Genomic DNA, 23,138 nt, shown 5'->3' on the forward strand with positions numbered 1-23,138 from the left:
CATTCTTCTCCTATACATAAAATAAGAATCTCCCTCGCTCGCTCTCACTCTCACATATCAGTCTGGTGTAAATGAGTCAGGTTGGGTCCGGGTCAGGACCAATCTGCCAGTTTGAAGGTTGGGCAAGGGCCAAACCTGGACCTAATCGAGTTCGAGTAAATCGGACTGAAAAATATGAGGAAATATAATAATATATTATATATTCCTAATATAAAAGATGAATGCTATTAAGAAAACAATGGGTTGGTTCTGGTCAAGCGACATGACTCTCAGGTCCACAAGTTTAGATTGTGGACCTGACCAGCCTCAAGCTAGAGATGAACCAGGACCCAACTCAGGTGATAGCCCTATCATATCCACACAAGCACACATTCATGGATTTGGCCAGGAAGAAAAGCTAATATTTCTAGGACATTTTGTGTGGGGGAATGAAAAGTGGGTAGCCCACAGTCCTCCAGTAATTTCTTCGTCTGTGGTGATAATGATATTATAATTTTTCAAGAGTCGGGTCTATGTTTAAGCACGAGTTTCACCTAATATAGGTTGTTAAGAATTTTGATGGGAAACATGCGAGCCATTTATTGTGAAAAGAGATGTGAATCTACAAGAGGTCTCACTCTATACCTTCACTCACTATTTAGCCAATTATTGGTTCTAATCCATTTCGGGCAGAATTTCTCGAGCAGTCAAAAACTAACTCTTAAACTATTTGAAAAAACAGGTAAGGTCTTATCTTTCTCAGTAAATTATCAAAAAAAAAAATTTATTGGGGCCAACTAGGGGGCCAACAAGCTGGGCATGGGCCCCTGCGCGGCCCCTCGGAAGACCCGAAAAGACCTGTGAAACATGTCAAGGGCAGGCCCATCTCTTGGCTAGTTGGCCTGGCCTATTAATGGTATGGACAGGAAGGGCTAGGTAGGCCCAGTAGAAATTGAACTCACTTTTTCAAAATTCACAAAAACATAAAACAAAACAGGTGGACCAGACTCAGCCCGGGTCAAGCCTGTTCATCTATCCTCGATTTCAATTATTGGTACAACCCAAATTTGGTAGTTGGGGCCTTTAAGGCAAGGCTGAGGTGCCTGGGCCATTAACCCCTGGCGTGAACCAGGGGCATAGTGCCCTGGCCATTAACCCCTGGCGTGAACCAGGGGCATGGTGCACCCCTGGCGTGAACCAGGGGCATGGTGCCCTACTAAGCAGTATTCGTTGGGTTGTTGAAGAATGTGCAAGCACTGTGGGTGCCAGCATGCAGATATAGGCTTCAGCATCAAATAAAAAAGAGAGGTAAGGGGCCACCTCTTTACTACGAGGGCGTGTTTGATAATAGGAATTTTTTTGGAAGTGCATATGGAACATTTCACTCCTATGTTTGAAAGATGAAACGGCAGTCTTCCATAATGAATGGGAGACTCCCACTGCCATATGGAAATGCAGTCAAGCACGCCCTAAGAGTGAGGGAAGAGAGGAAGTTGGAAGTGTTGTTTTACAACAATAGAGTAGACTGTATATCATTTTAGTATGTGATTTGCATAAAGTTGTAATCTTAAATTATCAAAGTAAGGTACGCCTTCAAATTTTGTCATGAGATGCAATTTGGATGTCAAAAATTTTTAGAATTACCCGAGAATCTCCTTTTATCTCTAATTATAAAATTTTAAACTCCAAAAATGGTTCAAATCAAACAGATCTATAAACACATGAAATTCTTAAAAATGGACAATCCAGATAATAAATTGTAAGATGTACAATTTTTGGGACTTCAAGATTTTGTTTTTTTTTTCTTTCCCCGCATCTTTAGATGGTTTTTCAACATCAAAAGATCATTTTCTTTTCTTTTTTTGATCGAATTTTGAAGTGCACCTTAATTCTACAATACAAGGTGTTAACCTTATATATCCATTGTTTTATTCTTTGAAGATGGTCCCAAACAGGAAGGTCCCTGCCCTTGCGTTTCTTAGAGTGTAGGGTAGCCACATTTCCTAATTTGATTTTGACCTACAAAAAGACAAAACTATATTAAACTATAGAAAGAACTTATATTAAAATAAAACAAAGCAATTAGGGGTCATCTGGATACTTGGAAATACATTTCTATAAATGTTTGTAAGTGGAAATGGTACAGTTCTGGTGTTTGGATCGAAATTGTGGGATTGAAATATATTTCCTTATGTAATTGTTTTCCTTATTTCAAGCAAAAAAATAAAGAAATATGTTTCGCTTTACCCTCCGAAATTGACTTCTAGCCAGACTTCCCTGTTAGGGAGACATCCACTTTATAAAAATACAATTAATTCCACAAAAATATCCCCACAAATTAGATAGAAAAACTATATCAAATTTTATTTTTTAGAGAGAGAAAGTATCTTAATATTTTAGAGTGATAAAGTATTTCTAATTTTAGAGAGGAAAGCTATAAAAAATTTTTATAGAGAGAAACTATCTCAAAGTTTTTATAGAAAGAAACTATTTCACATTTTAAATTTTAGAGAGAAAATAATTTAAAATTTTATAGAAAGAAACTATATCAAATTTTAGAGTGAGAAGTATTAAAACAAAGTTTTAGAGAGAGAGAAACTATTTTAAATTTTAAGTTTTAGATAGAGGAAGGACTTGAAAACTTTTAGAGAGAAATTATTTCAAATTTTTTAGATAGAGAAACTATCTCAAATTTTTTAGAGAGACTATTCCAAATTTTAAGTTTTAGAACGAGAAAATATCTTAAAATTTTAGAGAGAAACTGTGTCAAGTTTTTTAGGGAGACCTAAAAAGTTTTAGAGAGAAAACCTATCTAAAAAATTTTAGAGAGAGAAACTATTTCAAATTTTATGTTTTATAAAGAGAAAATACTTAAAAAAAATTCGAGAGAAACTATATCAAATTTTAAGTTTTAGAGAGAGAAAGTACTTAAAAATTTTAAAGAGACAATCTACCTCAAATTTTAAGTTTTAGATAGAGAAAATATTAAAAAAAATTTGGGGAGAGAAACTCTGTCAAATTTCTAGAGAGATAAACTATCTTAACTTTTAAATTTTAGAGAGAGGAGCTATCTCAAAAATATTGAGAGAGAAACTATTCCAAATTTTAAATTTAAAAAAAAAAATGCTTGAAAATATTTAGAGAGAGAAACTAGAGAAATTATCTTAAATTTTAAGTTTTAGAGAGAGAAACTACTTCAAAATTTTGAGAGAGAAACTATCTCAAAATATTTAGAAATAAATTATCTCAAATTTTAAGTTTTAGAAAGAATCAATAATTTTTAGAGAGAGAAACTATCTTAAAATTTTTAAAAAGAGAAACTATCTCAAATATTAGTTTTTAGAGAGAAAAGTATCTTAAAATTTTAGAGAGAAACTATCTCAAATTTAAGTTTTAGAGAGATTAAGTACCTGAAAATTTTTAGAAAGAAAATATCTCAAAAATTTTAGAGAGAGAAACTATATCAAAAATTTTAAAGCAAAAAACTATCTCAAATTTAAGTTTTAGAGAGAAAATATTTCAAAATTTTTATAGATAAAATATCTCTACATTTTATAGAGAGAAACTATCTCTACATTTTATAGAGAGAAACTATCCCAAAAATTTTAGAGAATCTTAAAATTTTAGAGAGAAATATATCAAATTTTAAAGAGAGAAACTACTTGAAAATTTGCAGAGAGAGAAATTGTCTCAATTTTTTTTTTGACAAGAGTAAAACAATCTCAAAATTTTTTGAGCGATAAACTATATCAAATTTTAAGTTTTACGGAGAGATAATATCTTAAAATTTTAGAGACGGAAACTACAACAAATTTTAAAGAGACAAACTATTTAAAAAATTTTAAAGAGAAATTATCTCAAATATTTAGAGTGAGAAAGTATCTCAAATTTATTAAAAAAATAACATTATAATGAATAATACAAAAAATTTATCTAATAAAATATTTAACGATAGTTATCAGCTCAAAAAAATTGAAAATATTATGTATCCATGTAGCATCCAAGTATATTGGCCCCATCCCTCGAGCAGAACATGATGAGTCCGTGATGACTCTCAACACTTCCGTCAGCATTGATTTTCCACTAGTGCAAATTAGCTATATGGATCTCAAAAAAGAAAAACTTACTGCATATGCATTATGATTCACTCTTCTGTGCTCATGGAGAAAATGTTTGACATATTAGCTCCTTTTTATCTCAAGTGCCTTCCACGCGGCAGCTATTGTTTTCTTGTAAAGATAGTACAAATATTGTTAAGAATTATATATTATGAGACCATTTATTTTTATACGTCATAACCATTTTTAACTATTGCATATGAAATTCAGATTACGAGATAATGGAGGAGTAGAAGTCATAGATGTTTACTAGGGCGCATCCAATTAACAGCCCTAAGAAGTCATCAAGGAACTGCGATCAAGATAGAAGAGAAGAATGCCCTTCATCCCAAAATGCATCTATGAGTAAACACAACTTGAGAGATACGACATCAAATTCATGGGGACCTAAAATAAGTAGTACAGATTTATTACAATAGGAAAAGTATACAATGAGACCAATTATCTTTGATACAAAATAGTCACAATTAATCTTGACCTTTGGATGTGAAATTGGATGGATGTATTTATTTCATTGACCAAGCTCAAACTTTAAAAGAAATTTTTTCAAACTTTGTAACACACCTAAACTATCAGATTTCATATCGGATGGTTGTAAGTTATTGTGACCAGTAAATGGTCTCATTGTATACAATCTCATTATAATAATTATAAAGCTGATGTTATCTGGACCATGTCAAGTACAACCAAGTATCTTGAAAAGTTGCAAGCCTGTCAAAAGTAACAGACACCAAAACTGCAAGCCGAACTATGTTTTTGTATAATATTGATTCAAACAGCAAGAGATCCATCATTAGTGGCAGTATGAAAATTTATCTGACAAACAATCACCAGATCAGTAACCGGATAGTGATTTCTAAGACTTTGACAAATCAGTAGCCGATCCTGCTACTCCATTCTCTTTCTGTAAGCTCAAGTATATATTTTTATTTTCATCCATTTTATTGTTGCTTCCACTATAACCTTTGGTGTTTTTTTTAAGTATAGACCTTCTTTTTATATAATGTACTTTTTTTTTTTTTTTGAGGCAGTTTATATTATGTACAAACTTATAAGAACAAATTAGACATACAGAATTGTATGAACTATCAAGAGATCAAACTTATGGCCATATTATGAAGTTATGAGAGAGAATAATTGAGCCACAACTAAGGTATGAAACGAGTATATCAGAAGATCAATTAGATTTTATGCCTGAGAGGTCAACAATTAAAACTATTTTTCTACTTAGACAACTGATTGAGAAGTTCAGGGAGAAATGAAAAAGCCTCCCCACAGTCTTTATTGATTTAAAGAAAGCTTACGATAGGGTACTTACATATTTAATTCGATAGGTGTTGGAAAGAAAATGAGTTTTCAGAAGCTATATTGATATGGTGAGACACTAACTAGTGTGCAAATAACTAGTAGAGAGACAAGTGAGTTTTTAGTGACAATAGGCCTATATTAGATGTTAGAATTGAGTCAATATCTCTTTGTTTCAGTTATGGACAAGTTAACTAAAAATCTATATGATGAAGTTATGCGGTGTATGTCTTTCGCAGATGACAAAGTTTTAATTGGTGAAATTGGACGTTGCATCGATGCAAAGTTAAAACTTTTGAGGGATGCTCTAGCATCTAAAGATTTTAAAATTAGCCGAACAAAGATGAAATAAACATAATACAAGTTTAGTAATAGTAAGGAGGAAGTAATTAAGATTGATGACCAAAAATACCTAAAAGAGAGAGTACTTTCAATATCTTGGGACAATATCAAGGAAAATAGAGATTCTGAGGAAGATGTCACATATAGAGCTAGGTGGACGAAGTGAAAATATGCAATTAGAATATTATGTAATCGCCGCATACTAATGTAGTTGAAAGGGAGTTCTATAAGACAGTCTTAAGACCAACTTTGCTTTTAGGGATGGGAAGTTGGGCAGTCAAAAAACAACATACCTACCAATACGATGACTGTGGCAGAGATGAGAATGTTGAGATGGATGGATGACGAAAATGTTGAGATGGAGGGGTGACAAGAATTCAGAATGAATGTGATCAAGGGAACTTAGAGGTGACTCTAATAGGAGACAAGATGGGTGAAAGTAGATTTAGGTGAGCTAGACATGTACAGCACATACCCAATACGACACTGATTAGGAGCTGCGATTTAATTCAATTGGAAGGCTCTAAAAAGACGAGAGGGCCCCAAAAAAAAATAAGACTTGTTTTAAAATAGGATGAATGTGCATCCACCAGAAGATGTTGCAGGTCAAGTCAACCCAAGCGAGTTCCATGTAGATTCGCCAATGTTTGAAATCCAGTTCCCATATATGGATATTGCTCTAAATATTTTTTAAAACTAGTCTTGAGATGGGACTCATTAAGCCAATAGCTGTAAACTCACCATATTGGTTGTTTAGTAGCATTTAACATTCAACTGTAAACTCACCATATTGGTTGTCTAGAAGCATTTAACATTCAGCCAATAACTGTAAACTCACCATATTGGTTCTTGAGAAGCATAAATGTATAGTAGGGTCAGTGATCAGACCTAAGTTGACAGAAAGAAGTTTATAAGTATGATATCCAGTCAAATGGATGGATTCAACGACAGGGGTTATACAAAATTGGCAACAAATTCAGGGTTCAAACAAAGAAATATGGTACGTAAAACATTCATATAGATATAGATCTTTAAGGTGTTCTTATAGGACAACTTCTGAGAATGGGCGACGAGGGAAGTAGATGCCAGGGCATGCAGACAACAGCCCGAACACAATTCGCACTTCGCTTGAAGGTGCCCATCTGCAAAGCACACAAGACTCCTAAATTTTTTCAGTTGAACCAAGAACCTTAAAAGACCACTTATTGCAGAAAGTTCATCAGGAAGTCGGAGATACATAAAACATGAAATGAGAGGTGCTTTTCTAATTGACTGATTGACCCAGCGCTCAATAGAACTCTGAAATCAAACCTTGCCAGTTATATTGAATACCAACCTTGTTGGAAGACAAAAAGGGGGTCCGCACCAAAAGATACAAGGTCCTGCAACATACTCTTTCTGACGCACTAAATATGAATAGAGTGAAATTTTTCTAGACATAGACTACTTACGGATCCACAAGGTTTTCCTTGCTCGGTCAGATCTAATACAAGTCTTCCTAAATTAATCAGAAGCTCAACATTCCTATACCAGTAAACTGTCCAAGAAAAAAATCATAATTATGACCAATCAAAATCAAAAGAGCATCCCTTATTAATCTCTCATACTGTCTGCTATGAGTTTGACCATGGGTTTGAAATTAGTGCTGCTAATGATGAAAACTAACAAAGCTAATTGCAGCTTTATATAGAATATACAGGATGGATGAACATTTAGACAATAACATTCACAGTGATATCAAACAGAAAACTATGAAATGCAGGATGATGGAAGATGTACAGAATATGTGAAGGAAACAACATGATCAATAGAGATAGGGATCAAAGGAAAACAAAAGAAAAATATTCCAATTTTGCATGCTCATAAAGAAGAACTATACACAATCAGGTGTAAGAAATATCCAACAACCGTCTCAAGAAAGACTACAGAGAATTTGATCACATATAAAAGTCCTTCACACAAGATAAGATCAAACTGCCAGACAACCATTGTGAGTCAAGCAAACAAACCATCATCCACAAATAAGACATCAAACAACGCATTTTTCCTGGTCCTCTCAATGAAGATAAGTATAAATTCTTTGCCTGGTGCAACTAACTACAAAAGCACGAGCCCTAGCTCAGATGGCCTCAAAGCCTGTCGTATCCAGTAGTTGTACAGATAATAATGAAGCTGACCATCACCAGGCCCGAATTTCAGCTCCTTCAAGAAAGATTCATTATGCATGACATCTAACGCATTGAACACATCATAGTCCTTCTGTTTCGCCACAATGAGAGCATCATTCATCAGCTGGAGCAAAGGAGTCTGAGTAACCACATTGTCGTACGAGGAAGCAGCTTTCGATGTCGAGTAATTTTGGCTGCCAAATATTGAAGAAGGGAGAATGTAGAAGCTGCAAAAGTCAGTGATCTCATGTGTCTCAGGGTTCAAACAAAGAAATATGGTACGTAAAACATTCATATAGATATAGATCTTTAAGGTGTTCTTATAGGACAACTTCTGAGAATGGGCAATGAGGGAAGTAGATGCCAGGGCATGCAGACAACAGCCTGAACACAATTCGCACGTCGCTTGAAGGTGCCCATCTGCAAAGCACACAAGACTCCTAAATTTTTTCAGTTGAACCAAGAACCTTAAAAGACCAACTATTGCAGAAAGTTCATCAGGAAGTCGGAGATACATAAAACATGAAATGAGAGGTGCTTTTCTAATTGACTGATTGACCCAGCGCTCAATAGAACTCTGAAATCAAACCTTGCCAGTTATATTGAATACCAACCTTGTTGGAAGACAAAAAGGGGGTCCGCACCAAAAGATACAAGGTCCTGCAACATACTCTTTCTGACGCACTAAAAATGAATAGAGTGAAATTTTTCTAGACATAGACTACTTACGGATCCACAAGGTTTTCCTTGCTCGGTCAGATCTAATACAAGTCTTCCTAAATTAATCAGAAGCTCAACATTCCTATACCATCAAACTGTCCAAGAAAAAAATCATAATTATGACCAATCAAAAACAAAAGAGCATCCCTTATTAATCTCTCAAACTGTCTGCTATGAGTTTGACCATGGGTTTGAAATTAGTGCTGCTAATGATGAAAACTAACAAAGCTAATTGCAGCTTTATATAGAATATACAGGATGGATGAACATTTAGACAATAACATTCACAGTGATATCAAACAGAAAACTATGAAATGCAGGATGATGGAAGATGTACAGAATATGTGAAGGAAACAACATGATCAATAGAGATAGGGATCAAAGGAAAACAAAAGAAAAATATTCCAATTTTGCATGCTCATAAAGAAGAACTATACACAATCAGGTGTAAGAAATATCCAACAACCGTCTCAAGAAAGACTACAGAGAATTTGATCACATATAAAAGTCCTTCACACAAGAGAAGATCAAACTGCCAGACAACCATTGTGAGTCAAGCAAACAAACCATCATGCACAAATAAGACATCAAACAACACATTTTTCCTGGTCCTCTCAATGAAGATAAGTATAAATTCTTTGCCTGGTACAACTAACTACAAAAGCACGAGCCCTAGCTCAGATTGCCTCAAAGCCTGTCGTATCCAGTAGTTGTACAGATAATAATGAAGCTGACCATCACCAGGCCCGAATTTCAGCTCCTTCAAGAAAGATTCATTATGCATGACATCTAACGCATTGAACACATCATAGTCCTTCTGTTTCGCCACAATGAGAGCATCATTCATCAGCTGGAGCAAAGGAGTCTGAGTAACCACATTGTCGTACGAGGAAGCAGCTTTCGATGTCGAGTAATTTTGGCTGCCAAATATTGAAGAAGGGATGTAGAAGCTGCAAAAGTCAGTGATCTCATGTGTCTCAGGGTTCAAACAAAGAAATATGGTACGTAAAACATTCATATAGATATAGATCTTTAAGGTGTTCTTATAGGACAACTTCTGAGAATGGGTGATGAGGGAAGTAGATGCCAGGGCATGCAGACAACAGCCTGAACACAATTCGCACTTCGCTTGAAGGTGCCCATCTGCAAAGCACACAAGACTCCTAAATTTTTTCAGTTGAACCAAGAACCTTAAAAGACCAACTATTGCAGAAAGTTCATCAGGAAGTCGGAGATACATAAAACATGAAATGAGAGGTGCTTTTCTAATTGACTGATTGACCCAGTGCTCAATAGAACTCTGAAATCAAACCTTGCCAGTTATATTGAATACCAACCTTGTTGGAAGACAAAAAGGGGGTCCGCACCAAAAGATACAAGGTCCTGCAACATACTCTTTCTGACGCACTAAAAATGAATAGAGTGAAATTTTTCTAGACATAGACTACTTACGGATCCACAAGGTTTTCCTTGCTCGGTCAGATCTAATACAAGTCTTCCAAAATTAATCAGAAGCTCAACATTCCTATACCATCAAACTGTCCAAGAAAAAAATCATAATTATGACCAATCAAAAACAAAAGAGCATCCCTTATTAATCTCTCATATTGTCTGCTATGAGTTTGACCATGGGTTTGAAATTAGTGCTGCTAATGATGAAACTAACAAAGCTAATTGCAGCTTTATATAGAATATACAGGATGGATGCACATTTAGACGATAACACTCACAGTGATATCAAACAGAAAACTACAATGATCACATGAAATGCAGGATGATGGAAGATGTACAGAATATGTGAAGGAAACAACATGATCAATAGAGATAGAGATCAAAGAAAAACATTCCAATTTTGCATGCTCATAAAGAAGAACTATACACAATCAGGTGTAAGAAATATCCAACAACCGTCCCAAGAAAGACTACAGAGAATTTGATCACATATAAAAGTCCTTCACACAAGATAAGATCAAACTGCCAGACAACCATTGTGAGTCAAGCAAACAAACCATCATCCACAAATAAGACATCAAACAACGCATTTTTCTTGGTCCTCTCAATGAAGATAAGTATAAATTCTTTGCCTGGTACAACTAACTACAAAAGCACGAGCCCTAGCTCAGATGGCCTCAAAGCCTGTCGTATCCGGTAGTTGTACAGATAATAATGAAGCTGACCATCACCAGGCCCGAATTTCAGCTCCTTCAAGAAAGATTCATTATGCATGACATCTAACGCATTGAACACATCATAGTCCTTCTGTTTCGCCACAATGAGAGCATCATTCATCAGCTGGAGCAAAGGAATCTGAGTAACCACATTGTAGTACGAGTAAGCAGCTTTCAATGTCGAGTAATTTTGGCTGCCAAGTATTGAAGAAGGGAGAATGTAGAAGCTGCAAAAGTCAGTGATCTCAAGTGTCTCAGGGTTCTCAACCAAATAGCTATGAACCACATTCTCCTTTGGAAGCAGCCAATGCTCAACATCATTTTCATCAAAATCTGGTGCCACATCAAACTGAGCCAAGTAGGTACGAAGGAGCAGGGTAACAGTTGGGATATCCCTCAATTCCATGGCCCTAAAACCTAAGGTCACGGTGCTCTCTGGGAGCTTATATAGCTTTATGGTTCGGCTCATCGTCATCCTTGCCCCAAGTCTCGAAAACCCAACTTCTATTAACTTTTTAGGGTTTAGAGACCGGTGCCAATACTGGCAGCTACAAACTGGCGTAGGAAGCACCACTCCAGCAGTATAAGCAGCCTGCCATATATTCTCCAAGTGAACCCTCCTTGTAACTTCCTTGATCATGACAGGAGCAAGCCTCTTAGACCTTAGCTTCTTATGAACGCACAGGAAATTGATCTCAGCCATCTGAACAATCTGGTCTAGAACACGAATCCTAGCAGGGATGCCAGCAATGAAAGCCACGAGCTTGCCAGACCCCTTGACACGAACACCAATATGCCAGCTTGGGAAATAACCAGGGGGGTGGAGGGCCCAAAGCAAAAACTCCTTGGAATAGTTGAATCGGAACATGTTTTCATCATCCTCAACATAGTTGTTAGTGAGGAGGTTGTAGATTTCAGTGCACGTCTCTTCAGAGTTTATGTCGCAGGTGGTCCATTCGTATTGGGAAGGCAAGTTGTAGGGATCTTGGCGTAACTCTTCTAATGGGGTCGGGGCTTCAATAGAGCCTTCAAGGAGCGTGGGGTTGCCGAGATCTTTAAATTGGCCGACTGGTTGGGTCTCCCAAAAGCGGTGCCGCTTCCCTAGGGAGAGCGTGTCTTGCAATTTCTTGACCAAAGGATCGACCTCTGGGATTTGATTCTCATCTGGGTTTTTGTCATTGCTCTCCTCCATTTCTATAGTGAAATTTACACAATTAAGGGCCGTGAGAATTCAGTCTGGGCCAGCAGAGTTATGTCTTGACAGGACTATGTGAGATTAGAAGGGCCTCTGCAAAAATGAGTCCATTGTAATTACCATACAACACCACTTCAGAATATAATATAGATTATTAGGGGCTGTGAGAATTTAATGGTTGTGCAGAATTCATAGAAAATTGAGGCACGCAACTTATGTGTGATCGAATGGTGCTGCTCCAAGCAAAAAGAAAAATGATTTCCATGTTGCATTCTCCCCACCATTATATATAATCTGTGGATGAAATAATTTATTGGAGCATCAGCAAAAATTTTAGCAGATTTTTGAGTCATAGGGCCAATGTGACATCTAATCTGTGGAATAAAAGATGACTTTTATAATGCTCTGCAGCAATTCTATGGTAATATATACATGATTTAGAGATGAGAGAACTTAAAGGGGGCTCCACAAAAAATTTAGCATACTTTGAATGAGCTTATGTACAATTCATGGAGCCTCTAAATGAAAACATATGAGATTTCTAAAGTGCTCCCTGACAGGTTAATGATTAAAAAATACAGCAGTTAGACCTGAAAGAACTCAATGGTGCATGTGTACCGATGTACCGACTTTAGTAGAGCTTTGACACTGAGATATAAACAAAACACTCACATTTGCTTGGGAAACGATTTAGCAAGGTTGTAAGAGGACTTTGTGAGATCTAAACATAATAATTCACAATTACACATGACTTGTTAGGTTTGGTGATAGCTAAATCACCATACCCATATTTTCTTCTAAAGATTAGGGTATTATGGGAAATAAAAAATTGACTTTCTTGGGAAGCAAGAAAGTGATATCTTTATAAAAGAGTGAAAGAGGGCATAAGACATATCCTTTAAGGGTCAACCCTTTGGGGATTATGGGAATGGATCTCCAATATGGAGATGGGTCTCCAAGAGAGAGAGATATGCCCTCTGAGAGATGGGCGGTATTCTCATGAGTTTTGGGTTAGTTAACTTCCACTTCTAGAGAGAGAAAATCTCTATGTTGCTCTCGAAGTTATCTTTCCAGTAGCGGTATTACGGCGGAAAAGAGGATGTTGATCGACGGTATTGCTCGGTCTGAAGAACGGGTTTAGAAAGGATGATTGGTGTTAGTCTTTTACTGATGTTTAGAGATAGGTATTATCTTAACCCAAAGCTGTAATCTTCATTGTGATAGTGGATTTCTAGTTGTCGAGGCCGTAGATGTAGTCCTACAGGGTGAACCACGTAAATCGTGTGTTGTTGTGGCGTGCTTTTTATGTTTGTTTTATTTCTTGCACTCGATTTATAGTTGTATTCATCTATTTCGCATTTGGCCAATTGAGTACACGATCTTAGGTGGGATCCCGGTATTTGGGATTCTCAGTTCCGCAAGTTAGGGGTTCACGAGAACCCTACAATTGGTATCAGAGCACTAGGTGTGTACGGGGCTAAGGTTTATATTAAGAAAAAGAGGAATGACGAAGTTTTATGGATACATAGTTTGAGGTGGAGAAATATGAAGGCAAAGTGTTTGTGAAAATTTCACAATGGAGACAAGTGAGAAGAAATAAAAAAATATCCATGGCTTGAGGTGGAGAAATATGAAGGCAAAGTATTTGTGAAAATTGCACAATAGAGGCAAGTATGAAGAAATCAAAAAATCTATTCAATAAAGGTTGTCAAGGCAACTATGACGAATTTACTATGAAGGTGGAGATTGATGGGTTTGGTGATACCTAAATCACCATACCCATATTTTCTTCTAAAGATTAGGGTATTATCGAAAATAAAAAATTGACTTTCTTGGGAAGCAAGAAAGTGATATCTTTATAAAAGAGTGAAGATGACATAATACTTATCCTTTGAGGGTCAACCCATTGGGGGTTATGGGAATAGATCTCTAATATGGAGATGGGTCTCCAAGAGAAAAAACCATGGCCTTGGAGAGAGGGGCAGTATTCCCATAAGTTTTGGGTTGGTTAACTTCCACTCCTAGAAAGAGAAAATCTCTATATTGTTCTTGAGGTTATCTTTCCAGTAGCGATATTGCGGTGGGAAAGAGGATGTTGATCGACAATATTGCTCGGTCTGGAGAGCGGGTTTAGAAGGGAAGATCGGTGATGGTTATCTCTTGTAACCCAAAACTGTAATCTTCATTGATAGTGGATTTCTAGTCGCCGAGGCCGTGGATGTAGCTCTACAGGGTGAACCACGTAAATTGTGCATTGTTGTGGTGTGCTTTTTATGTTTGCTTTATTTCTCGTACTCGATTTATAGTTGTACTCATCTACTTCACAATTGGCCAATTGCGTACACGATCTTGGGTGGGATCCCGGTATTTGGGATTCCCAGTTCCGCAAGCTAAAGGGGTTCTCGAGATCCCAACATGACTGATGGCTCTTTTAGAAACTCGGTATGTTAAATCTACTAAAGTATCACTTATTTTGTAAATAATGTGGGGAATCAGTCTATGGAAAGAAGATCTGATGGAAAAACATTTCTAATTCAGTTAGCTCAACAAAAAAATTTTAAAAAATGAAGGAGATAAAATAATGCATCCATAAACCCCAAGAAATTTCCCAAAAAATGCAACACGTTCAACAATGACTAAAACAAACTCTTACGATCATATAACTGTAATCCAATCGAAACCAATAAAAAAAAAATTAAAAATAGGGAAAAAAATACAAAATCTTACATATCAGTAAATCCCAATGAATTTTCACTTACATGCAATTTTATGAATCCTAACAGAATTTAGTTCCACATAATAAATAAAACTAAAAATAGAATACAATAGTGCAAGACTTGCTGCATTCAATGTACAAGAGGACCTGTGAGCACAATGGGATATAAAGCAAATCTAATGAATAAAGCAACCAGGAAAGCATCAAGGGAAATTGCTGTAAACATCATAGGCATGGTCTCTCTTCAAGTGAGAGAAGGGAAGAGACAAGCTCACAAATTTGGAACCATATTTGCTTCCCTCAATCACAAACCTACAAGCATGCAAATCACAAAAACAAATTGATAGACTGAACCAGTTATCGCCCATGAATAAAATCACTAACAAATTCTTTCGAATGGATTCCATGGCGCAAACCTCTATAATGCGAAAGTAGAGAGATGGAGAGGGAGATGATGAGTGGGGTTTTCTAACGAAAAGTTAGGGCACATAATACAGAGAGGGACAGAGAGAGCGTAAAGGGGCGTGGATTCGGAGAAAGTGGGGCATGGGTCTTCCACGAAGGAACCGAGACAAATGATTTTGGAGGCAACGAATATATGAGTGAGCACGTATACCATGCTCCTTCAGGAGCACAGTGTACTTCTACTATCTCGGTTAAAATACTTATTTGGGAGGATATTTTTAGGAATGGTATACAATGAAATACGAGGAGGTCACAATTACTTATAAGTATTTGATTTGAAATTTGATAGTTTGGGTGTGTGATAAAGTTAAAAAAAAATTATTTTGAAGTTTGAGTTTGGTCAGTAGAATAATTACAACCACCGAATTTTATATCCAATTGTCAAAATTAATTGTCACTACCCTATACCCAGTATAAATGGTGGCACTATATAATTTTTCTATTTTTATCTTAAAAAAATTTGACATTTTAGTTTTCCAATACCTAAATCTCATTATCTAAAAATTGGTCTCTATTCAATCTGCATATATTATTTTTTCAAATGCATAAAAGTTATAATTAGAAATTTTTTATTATTATTAAAGTTAATCTATGGGTTGAAGAGGTTACATCCCCAATACTTGAGGTCAATAAAATTAATCTCTTGTGAGATTTTATGCCAAAGAGTAAATAGACATTGTTGGAATATATGATCTTTTGGGTATATAGAGCAAATAAGAAAGGGAGGGGGTTTTTGTGTCTTTGGATTTGTTCAAAGCATATCTTTACACGTGGAAATGTAAATTATGCTTTGATAATAATTGTTAATTTTCAGCGATTTCGATCTAAATAGATGGTTAGGATTAATTGTTATTTGAATATGTATATTAAGTTTATGTGCATCTACTCTCTCGTTCAAAACACCTATTTAGAAATGTTTTTTTAGTCTAAAATTTTGGGAACCACATGATAATTACCAGATGATTAATGTCAAAATAAACATTTGAATTTTGAGATCCAGCCCTTCAAAAACTGAACGGTGTTTATCCAATCTTAAGGCTTTTTTTTTTAGTATTACAGAGTTTATTTTGTTTTTTTTTTTTTTTTTTTTTACAGAGATTACTCTATGGGTTGTAGAGATTACATCCTTAAGATCTAAAAAATGTTTGTAGCATGTGTTTTGCCTGAGGAGGTGGGTTGTAGAGCTTAGATCCTTAAGATCCAATTTGCTACCTGATGGCTTAAGAAAAATGACAAGGCCTACTAGATCCAATTTGCTAGCACCATGGCCACGAGGTTGCGTGCACCCACATTACCACTAGATATGTATGGAATGGCGCAAAATGTCACTATGATAGAACTATTTGACAAATATATCCCGGATGATTTGCTAATTGAGTGTTGTTGACAATACTCAAAGCGACGAGCAACAAATTCTCATGTGCTTTGATCATTCCCTCCTTTCAATGAACAAATGAAGCAGTATTTATGATGACTAATGTGAACACCGCCATGTTTTATCAATTATCCCAATATAAAAAATTAGAGAATTGATTGCTTCTCTCAAGTGGTAGTGGCTTTGCTATGCTTAATTGTCGAGGCAAGCCTGGGTGATAATAGACCTAAGGACAAGTCAAGGTTCGAGTTAGGGGTGAGAACGGTCGGATTGGGGTTGGCTCCGATCATATTCGGATTGATATTTGAATAGCATACATCGGATCTGGGTTCAAACCGGATCCTAGATCTTTGGATATGGATCCAGATCTGAATAGTAATCATTGGTTCTGGATTCAGATCTTGATCTGAGGAGTATATATCGGATCTGGATCTATATTATACTATTTAAAAAATTTATATATAAGGGACATTATCAGAAACATACCTTACTTTTTTTCTAATTGGAAAAAAACTATTAACATTCATAAACCTCGTCCATACCCTTTTTTTCTCAATTTTAGTGTTTTTTTATTAAAATATCTTTCATGGTAGTCGTATTACCGTGAAGGCTCTATTATTACAGTACTTTAAGTAATGTAATGTTGTAGTCATTATGGTAATACGACTACCGTGAAAGCTATTTTAGTAAAAGAAAATGTCAAAATTGAGGAAAAAGGGTGTGGACGAATTTTATAAAAGTTGATGGTTTTTTTTTTTTCAATTACGCAAAAATTAAGGTATATTTTTGATAATTTCCCTATATATAAAAAAAGAAAATTACTATGTAAAAAAATTGGGTTGGATCCAGATCTGGATCCGAATCGGATCCACCTGCTCCTTTGATCTGATTCAAATTTCAATTCATATTTGAATTTTAGATCCAGATCCGGATTTCGGATACAAAGTTTGGGTCCATACGCGGATCCAAATAGTGTCCAAAATCCGAGTTTCGGATTCGGATTGGGTCAGTTCTTACCCCTAGTTCGAGTTTCTCAAGAGGAAGAGAGAAATGAAGGTTTTGGGCAAGAAGGGAAAGAGCTAGAGAGAAAGCAACGCAAGCACAACACTCCAAGGGACAATTCAACCTTGGCTTGCTCCAAATGGAGAAAATTGGCCACTTTACTCGTGAATGCATTGAACCAAATAACATGACCTATTTATTCATCCATATTTGCTAATATTAGTATTGAGGGGTTATTGATCCAGGTCTATTGTGAATGATATATCCTCTGAATTTGTTTCTCATTAAGATGTCTTTAGAAGGTTTGTACAAATTTGCAATTTATTCTCTCACACAATGTGGTGTGGTTGTTATTTAGTTAGTTTTGGCAAGTGGTGGCCGTTATTCATCTCTCTAGTTTTCTTACGGGAATGATCTTGTGTGTCTATTTTTTTTTTTTTTCTATCCCTCCCATGTATGCATGCATAACTCTAAATTGTGTGCAGGAGCCAGTATGAACATTTCTTCCCCTCTGTAACTTTTAACTATTGCAAAATCATTATGATTGCAAAGCTGTGCTTCTCTTGCTTTAATAAATTGATGAAGAGACCTCTTTGTATATCTTATGATAAACAAAAGCATTAAAAAAACATTGTTTGATTTTATCTGATGTCCAAAGAACCAAATATCATCAATTGTTGATGAAATTGGATGGAGCGTGTATAAGACAAAACCCAAGATCAGAGAAGAGGTGTCATGAGGCTGGTGATTAAAGAGCTTGGATTTTGATCCCTTCACTTTGTCAAGAGAGAAGAACTATACGCCTTTTCCTTGGTGTTTTGCATCATCTCTCTGGCTTCCCATTTTATAGGGAGAAGAAGGGGTAACTATTGTATTTCTCCAACGGGTCTCTGAGAAAAACGAAGGGGTTTTTTGATCTCAGGGATATCCAACATTCATATGGACGTTGGACCATATGACCGTTGGATATATTGGATTCTCACATTGTAGGCTAAGGCACGTAAGGCTTCATAGCCATATGTGTCAATATCTCCTACTTGGCTATGACAGCCAAGTATAATAAGTCACATGTATACTCCCACTTTTGAGTATAACTTTTAAGAAAATATCTTGTCATGAGATTTTTCTCACGTTTTTGCAGATATGCCTCTCATAACAAACGTCTATCATGAGGATTTTTACGCTAATGCAGATTTGTCACTCATGAAAGTTGACTAACTTAAATATTTTTAAGTCCCATTAAGCGAGTGTGCTTAGACAGTAGACCTTTTGTTAATGAATCAGTGATCACATTTGATGAGATCAAGTAACTAACAGTTACTTCACATTTCTCAACTACATCCTGAATCTAGTGATATTGGACGTCTATATATCTTCCTTTGGAGCTATTTGCTCCACTTTGAATTAATTTAATTGTAGCTTGATTATTACAAAATATTTGGATCAGTCCGTCAATTATTTGCAGCTTCAGATCATCTATGAAGCGCTTTATTCAGACGGAAAAAGCACAAGCAGTGCTATATGTAATGTATTAAGCTTCATGTGTGTACCTAGCTACACACCTTTATTTTTTGCTAGACCAAGAAACAACTGCCCCTCCAAAGAGGAAAATATATCCTGAGTGAATTTACTATCGTCCTTCTCCCTAGCAAAATTTGCATCTGAATATCCTACAACTTCAAGCTTATGTGCTTGAAACACAATTTTAGATGCTTTGTTCCCTTAATGTACCTTATAATTCTTTTTTTTATTGTTTTCGAATAAGTTGTGCCCGGATATCTTTGATATCTACTAACAAGTCCTACGGGCAAAACTCAAGTTTGGTCTTGTACATCTTACTGTATATTCCAAGCTACTAATAGCTTGTGCATATGGAACGTTAGGCTTTTTTTGTCCTTCTACTAGACAATCCTTTCTAGACAACTTTACTTCCTTTTCAACAGAGTAAACAATGGCTTACAATTTTTTATACCTCTTGGCTCAAGAACAATATTTTCAATTTTTTATCTCTAGTTATTTTTATGCATATGACATAAGATACTTTTCCCATAACCTTCATCTCAAACCGAGAAGAAAACCATTACTTAGTCTTATCAATCATTTCTAAGTCATTTTCAGTTATTAAGATATCATCTACATATAATTAGAGTATTGTGAATTTACTCTCACTCTTCAAGACATACACACAATGGTCTAGTCTATTTACTTCATATCCCATTATCTGGGTAGTAATAATAGCAATCAAGATGTAAAGCACATGGAGTTTTCTTTATTAAATCCTTCTAAAGTATGTTGCAGCCTTTGACAGGAAAACGACGTTCAATGTACCCAGTTTGGGATATCCCTCTGCTAAGAGTTTGCACTTTTTACTGGCTAGCAATCCTGCATTAGGCTGTCATGGATCACCTTCACCATTGGGGACACTTCCCAAAATAGGGTATCAACCATTCACTAGGGCAGAGTATGAGACTTCTTCTTTGAACCATTTAATATTGGTTTTGGTTTGGTTATTCCAGTCTCGACAGCAATCCACACAGGCTCAACCACATTAGCTGTATGATGGCATGCAATCTCAATTCAAGTAAATCTTAGTCCCTAGTAGTACCTTTTCAGATCTTTTGAAAACTGCCCCCCTTTGAAAGACTCAAAAATCACGAAAGGAATTCTCGACATTAAAAGTAGGGACAACATTGCTTTTAATAATGTCGCTAGAGGCTCCAAGGTAAGACCTTCCACCAAGCCATGATGAAAAATTACTCCTCAAAAGGGGGATGGCATTTGGTTGTTGCTTCTCTAACTTCTATTGAAGCCATATAAGGCATATGCCTCTCCATACATCTACAACACTCTTGATGCAACTTGATGTATGCCTTTAGTAAATAACCACTGAGTATAAAATAACAGTAGTTATAATACTAATTCAAACATTTGCCTTAAGTGCCAGAAAGAAATCCTAACACCTTGTATTAATAAAATGCATGATATATATACATACAATAACAAATTATGAATTGCAATAGTATGCAGCATAATTGAACATGCATTTGATCATTCGTGCAAATTCACATAAAGGTTTCCCCTAAATATGTCAATGTACAAGCAAAATGTTGATGATGTTTGGTTTTTTTGACACCAAATAAAAGCAAACAAATTTTTTTTTAATGCTTTTGTTTATCATAAGATATACCAAGAGGTATCTTCATCAATTTAGCAAAGCAAGAGAAGCACAAATTTGCAATCATAATGATTTTGCAACAGAGTCCAAAGTTACAAAGGAGAATAAATGTTCATACTGGCTCCTACACACAATTTAGAGTTATGCATGCATATATGTGAGGGATAGACAAAAAAAAAAAATAGAAACACAAGATCATTCCCATAAGAAAACTAGAGAGATGAATAATGGCCACCACTTGCCAAAACTAACTAAATAACAGCCACACCACATTGTGTGAGAGAATAAATTGCAGATTTGTACAAACTTTCTAAAAGACATCTTAATGAGATACAAATCCAGAGGATATATCATCCATAGACCTGGATCAATATCGTATGACAGTAGATAGATATGATAAAAAAATACATATTTGTACAAAACTTCCAAAAAAGGCATCTTAATGAGTGACAAATCAAGAGGATATATTAGCTATAATATACTTGGATCACTATCATATTACAAAAGATAGAACTTTAACTTGGTCATTTATGAGAAGAGGTCTAACTAAGATTTATACCAAAGAAAAAGAAGACAAAAAACCACTTTTCTTTACAATACGCATCTACTGATCAATATCATAGGCTTGTTTCTTTTCCTCTTTTTTTTAATATAGATATCATCAATATATAAGACAACAAAATAATAAAATATGTATTTAGAGATGTGATATATGTTTAGAGTGACTGTATCTCTGTAACAGATAATCCACTAAAAGTTAACTACTTTCGTAGATTAAAAGATACGCTTGCTGCCCATCATTTTATATCTTTTTGTAATTATAAGCAATCTCTTTAATTAAGATATATATGCTATTAACATAATATATATCTGAATCTAATATTTTGTTTAGAAACAAAAAAAAAATAGAAGCCAATGGCACGCCTAAGTAAACTCTTTTTAAAAAATTGCAACTCTCTAGCCAAGGGGCACGTTCAAGTAATCTCTCTTTCACCTGTTAACCCATTCATCAGGTTACCCAACTAATTTTCAGTTTTACCCCTAACCCTACTAATCCGAACCTCAATTTTGGATATTCCCCCTTATTCGTCCTCCCTCTCTCTCTCTCTCTCTCTCTCTTCCTATTGTAAATAAACATGATGTAAAAAAGCTATCCAAATGGGAAAAAAAAATGGTTCTCGCCATATTCCTCCAAGGTTCTCGCACTTTCCCCTCAAACAAAATTTTGACCGAAATAACAGAAATTTGGTAATACGACTCTAAATCTCGGCTGATATTTATTGGAAACAGTTTTCGCCAAAATTTCTTAATTTCGGCATTTACGTTTTAGAGGGTGTGCTTGTAGAGAGAGAACGTTGCCCAATTCGAGACAAGGAAGTATAAGGAAGTTGGCGGCCTTGAATTTTCTCTCTCTAACTGCTTCCACTCCCAAATTTGCTCTCTACTCTCCTCAATGTTTCAGTCACACACTGAGAGACTCTGGAGTTTATCCGAAATTTTGGCCGATTCTTTTTAACAAAATTTATAGCAAGATGCTAGGCAAGATTTGCATTTATCAGAACCAAAACTTGATGGAATATATATATATATATACACACACACACACACATACACACAAGAAACTCATGAAGAAATATAACACCAAAACAATATGGAAGATGAAACGTGGTCGCTCTGATACAATTGTTGGTGAAATTTGATGAAGCAAACCCAATATTAGAGAAGGGGAGCCATGAGGTTGGTGATCACAAAGCCCGGATTTGGATCCCTTCACTTTGTAGAAAGAGAAGAACTATACGCCTTTTCCTTTTTGTTTTGCATCATCTCTCTGGCTTCCCATTTTATAAGGAGAAGAAGGGATAATCGTTGTATTTCTCCAACGCGTCTCTGAGAAAAACGAAGGGGTTCCATGATCTTAGGGCTATCCAACATTCATATGGACGTTGGACCATATGATCGTTGGATATATTGGATTCTCACATTGTAGGTTAAGACACGTAAGGCCTCATAACCATTTGCATCAACAATCCACTTTTTAATGGTAGATTGTGAATTCAGGAGCATCAAAGCATATTATGATGGTCGTGGACAGTTAGTTGAGCTTTGCGAAATTCCAGTAGGGGGTACTAAGATCTTCAAGGTAAAAACATTGAAAAGGACATGGTAGAGGTTGGGACCCATCAATTTTAATTTTGATTTAGTCATGTCCTTCTGCATGAGGTTTTCTACACTCCTGAGATAAGGATGAGTTTAGTTTTAGTGTCTAAACTTTCTTCTGATGGATATTTAATTTCTTTTTTAAGTGATAGAATTCAACTTAATCTTTTAGATGGTTACTTGTTTGGTGGTTTCTTTTATATTACCCATTTACTTTGGACTTGGAGGATGAACATTTTATTCCTCCCCTCAC

General features: G+C 35.6%; 1 protein-coding gene across 6 annotated transcripts; it reads right to left on the minus strand.

Annotated features, from left to right (window-relative positions):
• Window positions 1-10,673: 10,673 nt before the first annotated feature.
• LOC18443652 (glycylpeptide N-tetradecanoyltransferase 1) lies at window positions 10,674-15,283 on the minus strand. Of its 6 annotated transcripts, XM_088867449.1 has the most exons (4): window positions 15,128-15,283; window positions 14,859-15,023; window positions 12,209-12,289; window positions 10,674-12,088 (listed from the first exon to the last, which is right to left on the minus strand). In XM_088867449.1, exon 4 carries the CDS (start codon window positions 11,990-11,992, stop codon window positions 10,730-10,732), a length of 1,263 nt encoding a protein of 420 aa, XP_088723575.1. In that variant the 5' UTR covers window positions 11,993-12,088; window positions 12,209-12,289; window positions 14,859-15,023; window positions 15,128-15,283; the 3' UTR covers window positions 10,674-10,729. The 6 variants fall into 6 exon arrangements, with proteins under 6 accessions (XP_088723575.1, XP_020528798.1, XP_088723576.1 ...); XM_020673139.2 differs by lacking the exon at window positions 14,859-15,023; XM_088867450.1 differs by lacking the exon at window positions 14,859-15,023 and having other exon boundaries at window positions 15,096-15,283.
• Between the last annotated feature and the right edge of the window lie 7,855 nt (window positions 15,284-23,138).

Source organism: Amborella trichopoda, chromosome 5, assembly GCF_054954075.1.
Source record: "Amborella trichopoda isolate Santa Cruz 75 chromosome 5, AtrichopodaSantaCruz75HAP2 v2.0, whole genome shotgun sequence".
NCBI classification, from domain to species: Eukaryota; Viridiplantae; Streptophyta; class Magnoliopsida; order Amborellales; family Amborellaceae; genus Amborella; species Amborella trichopoda.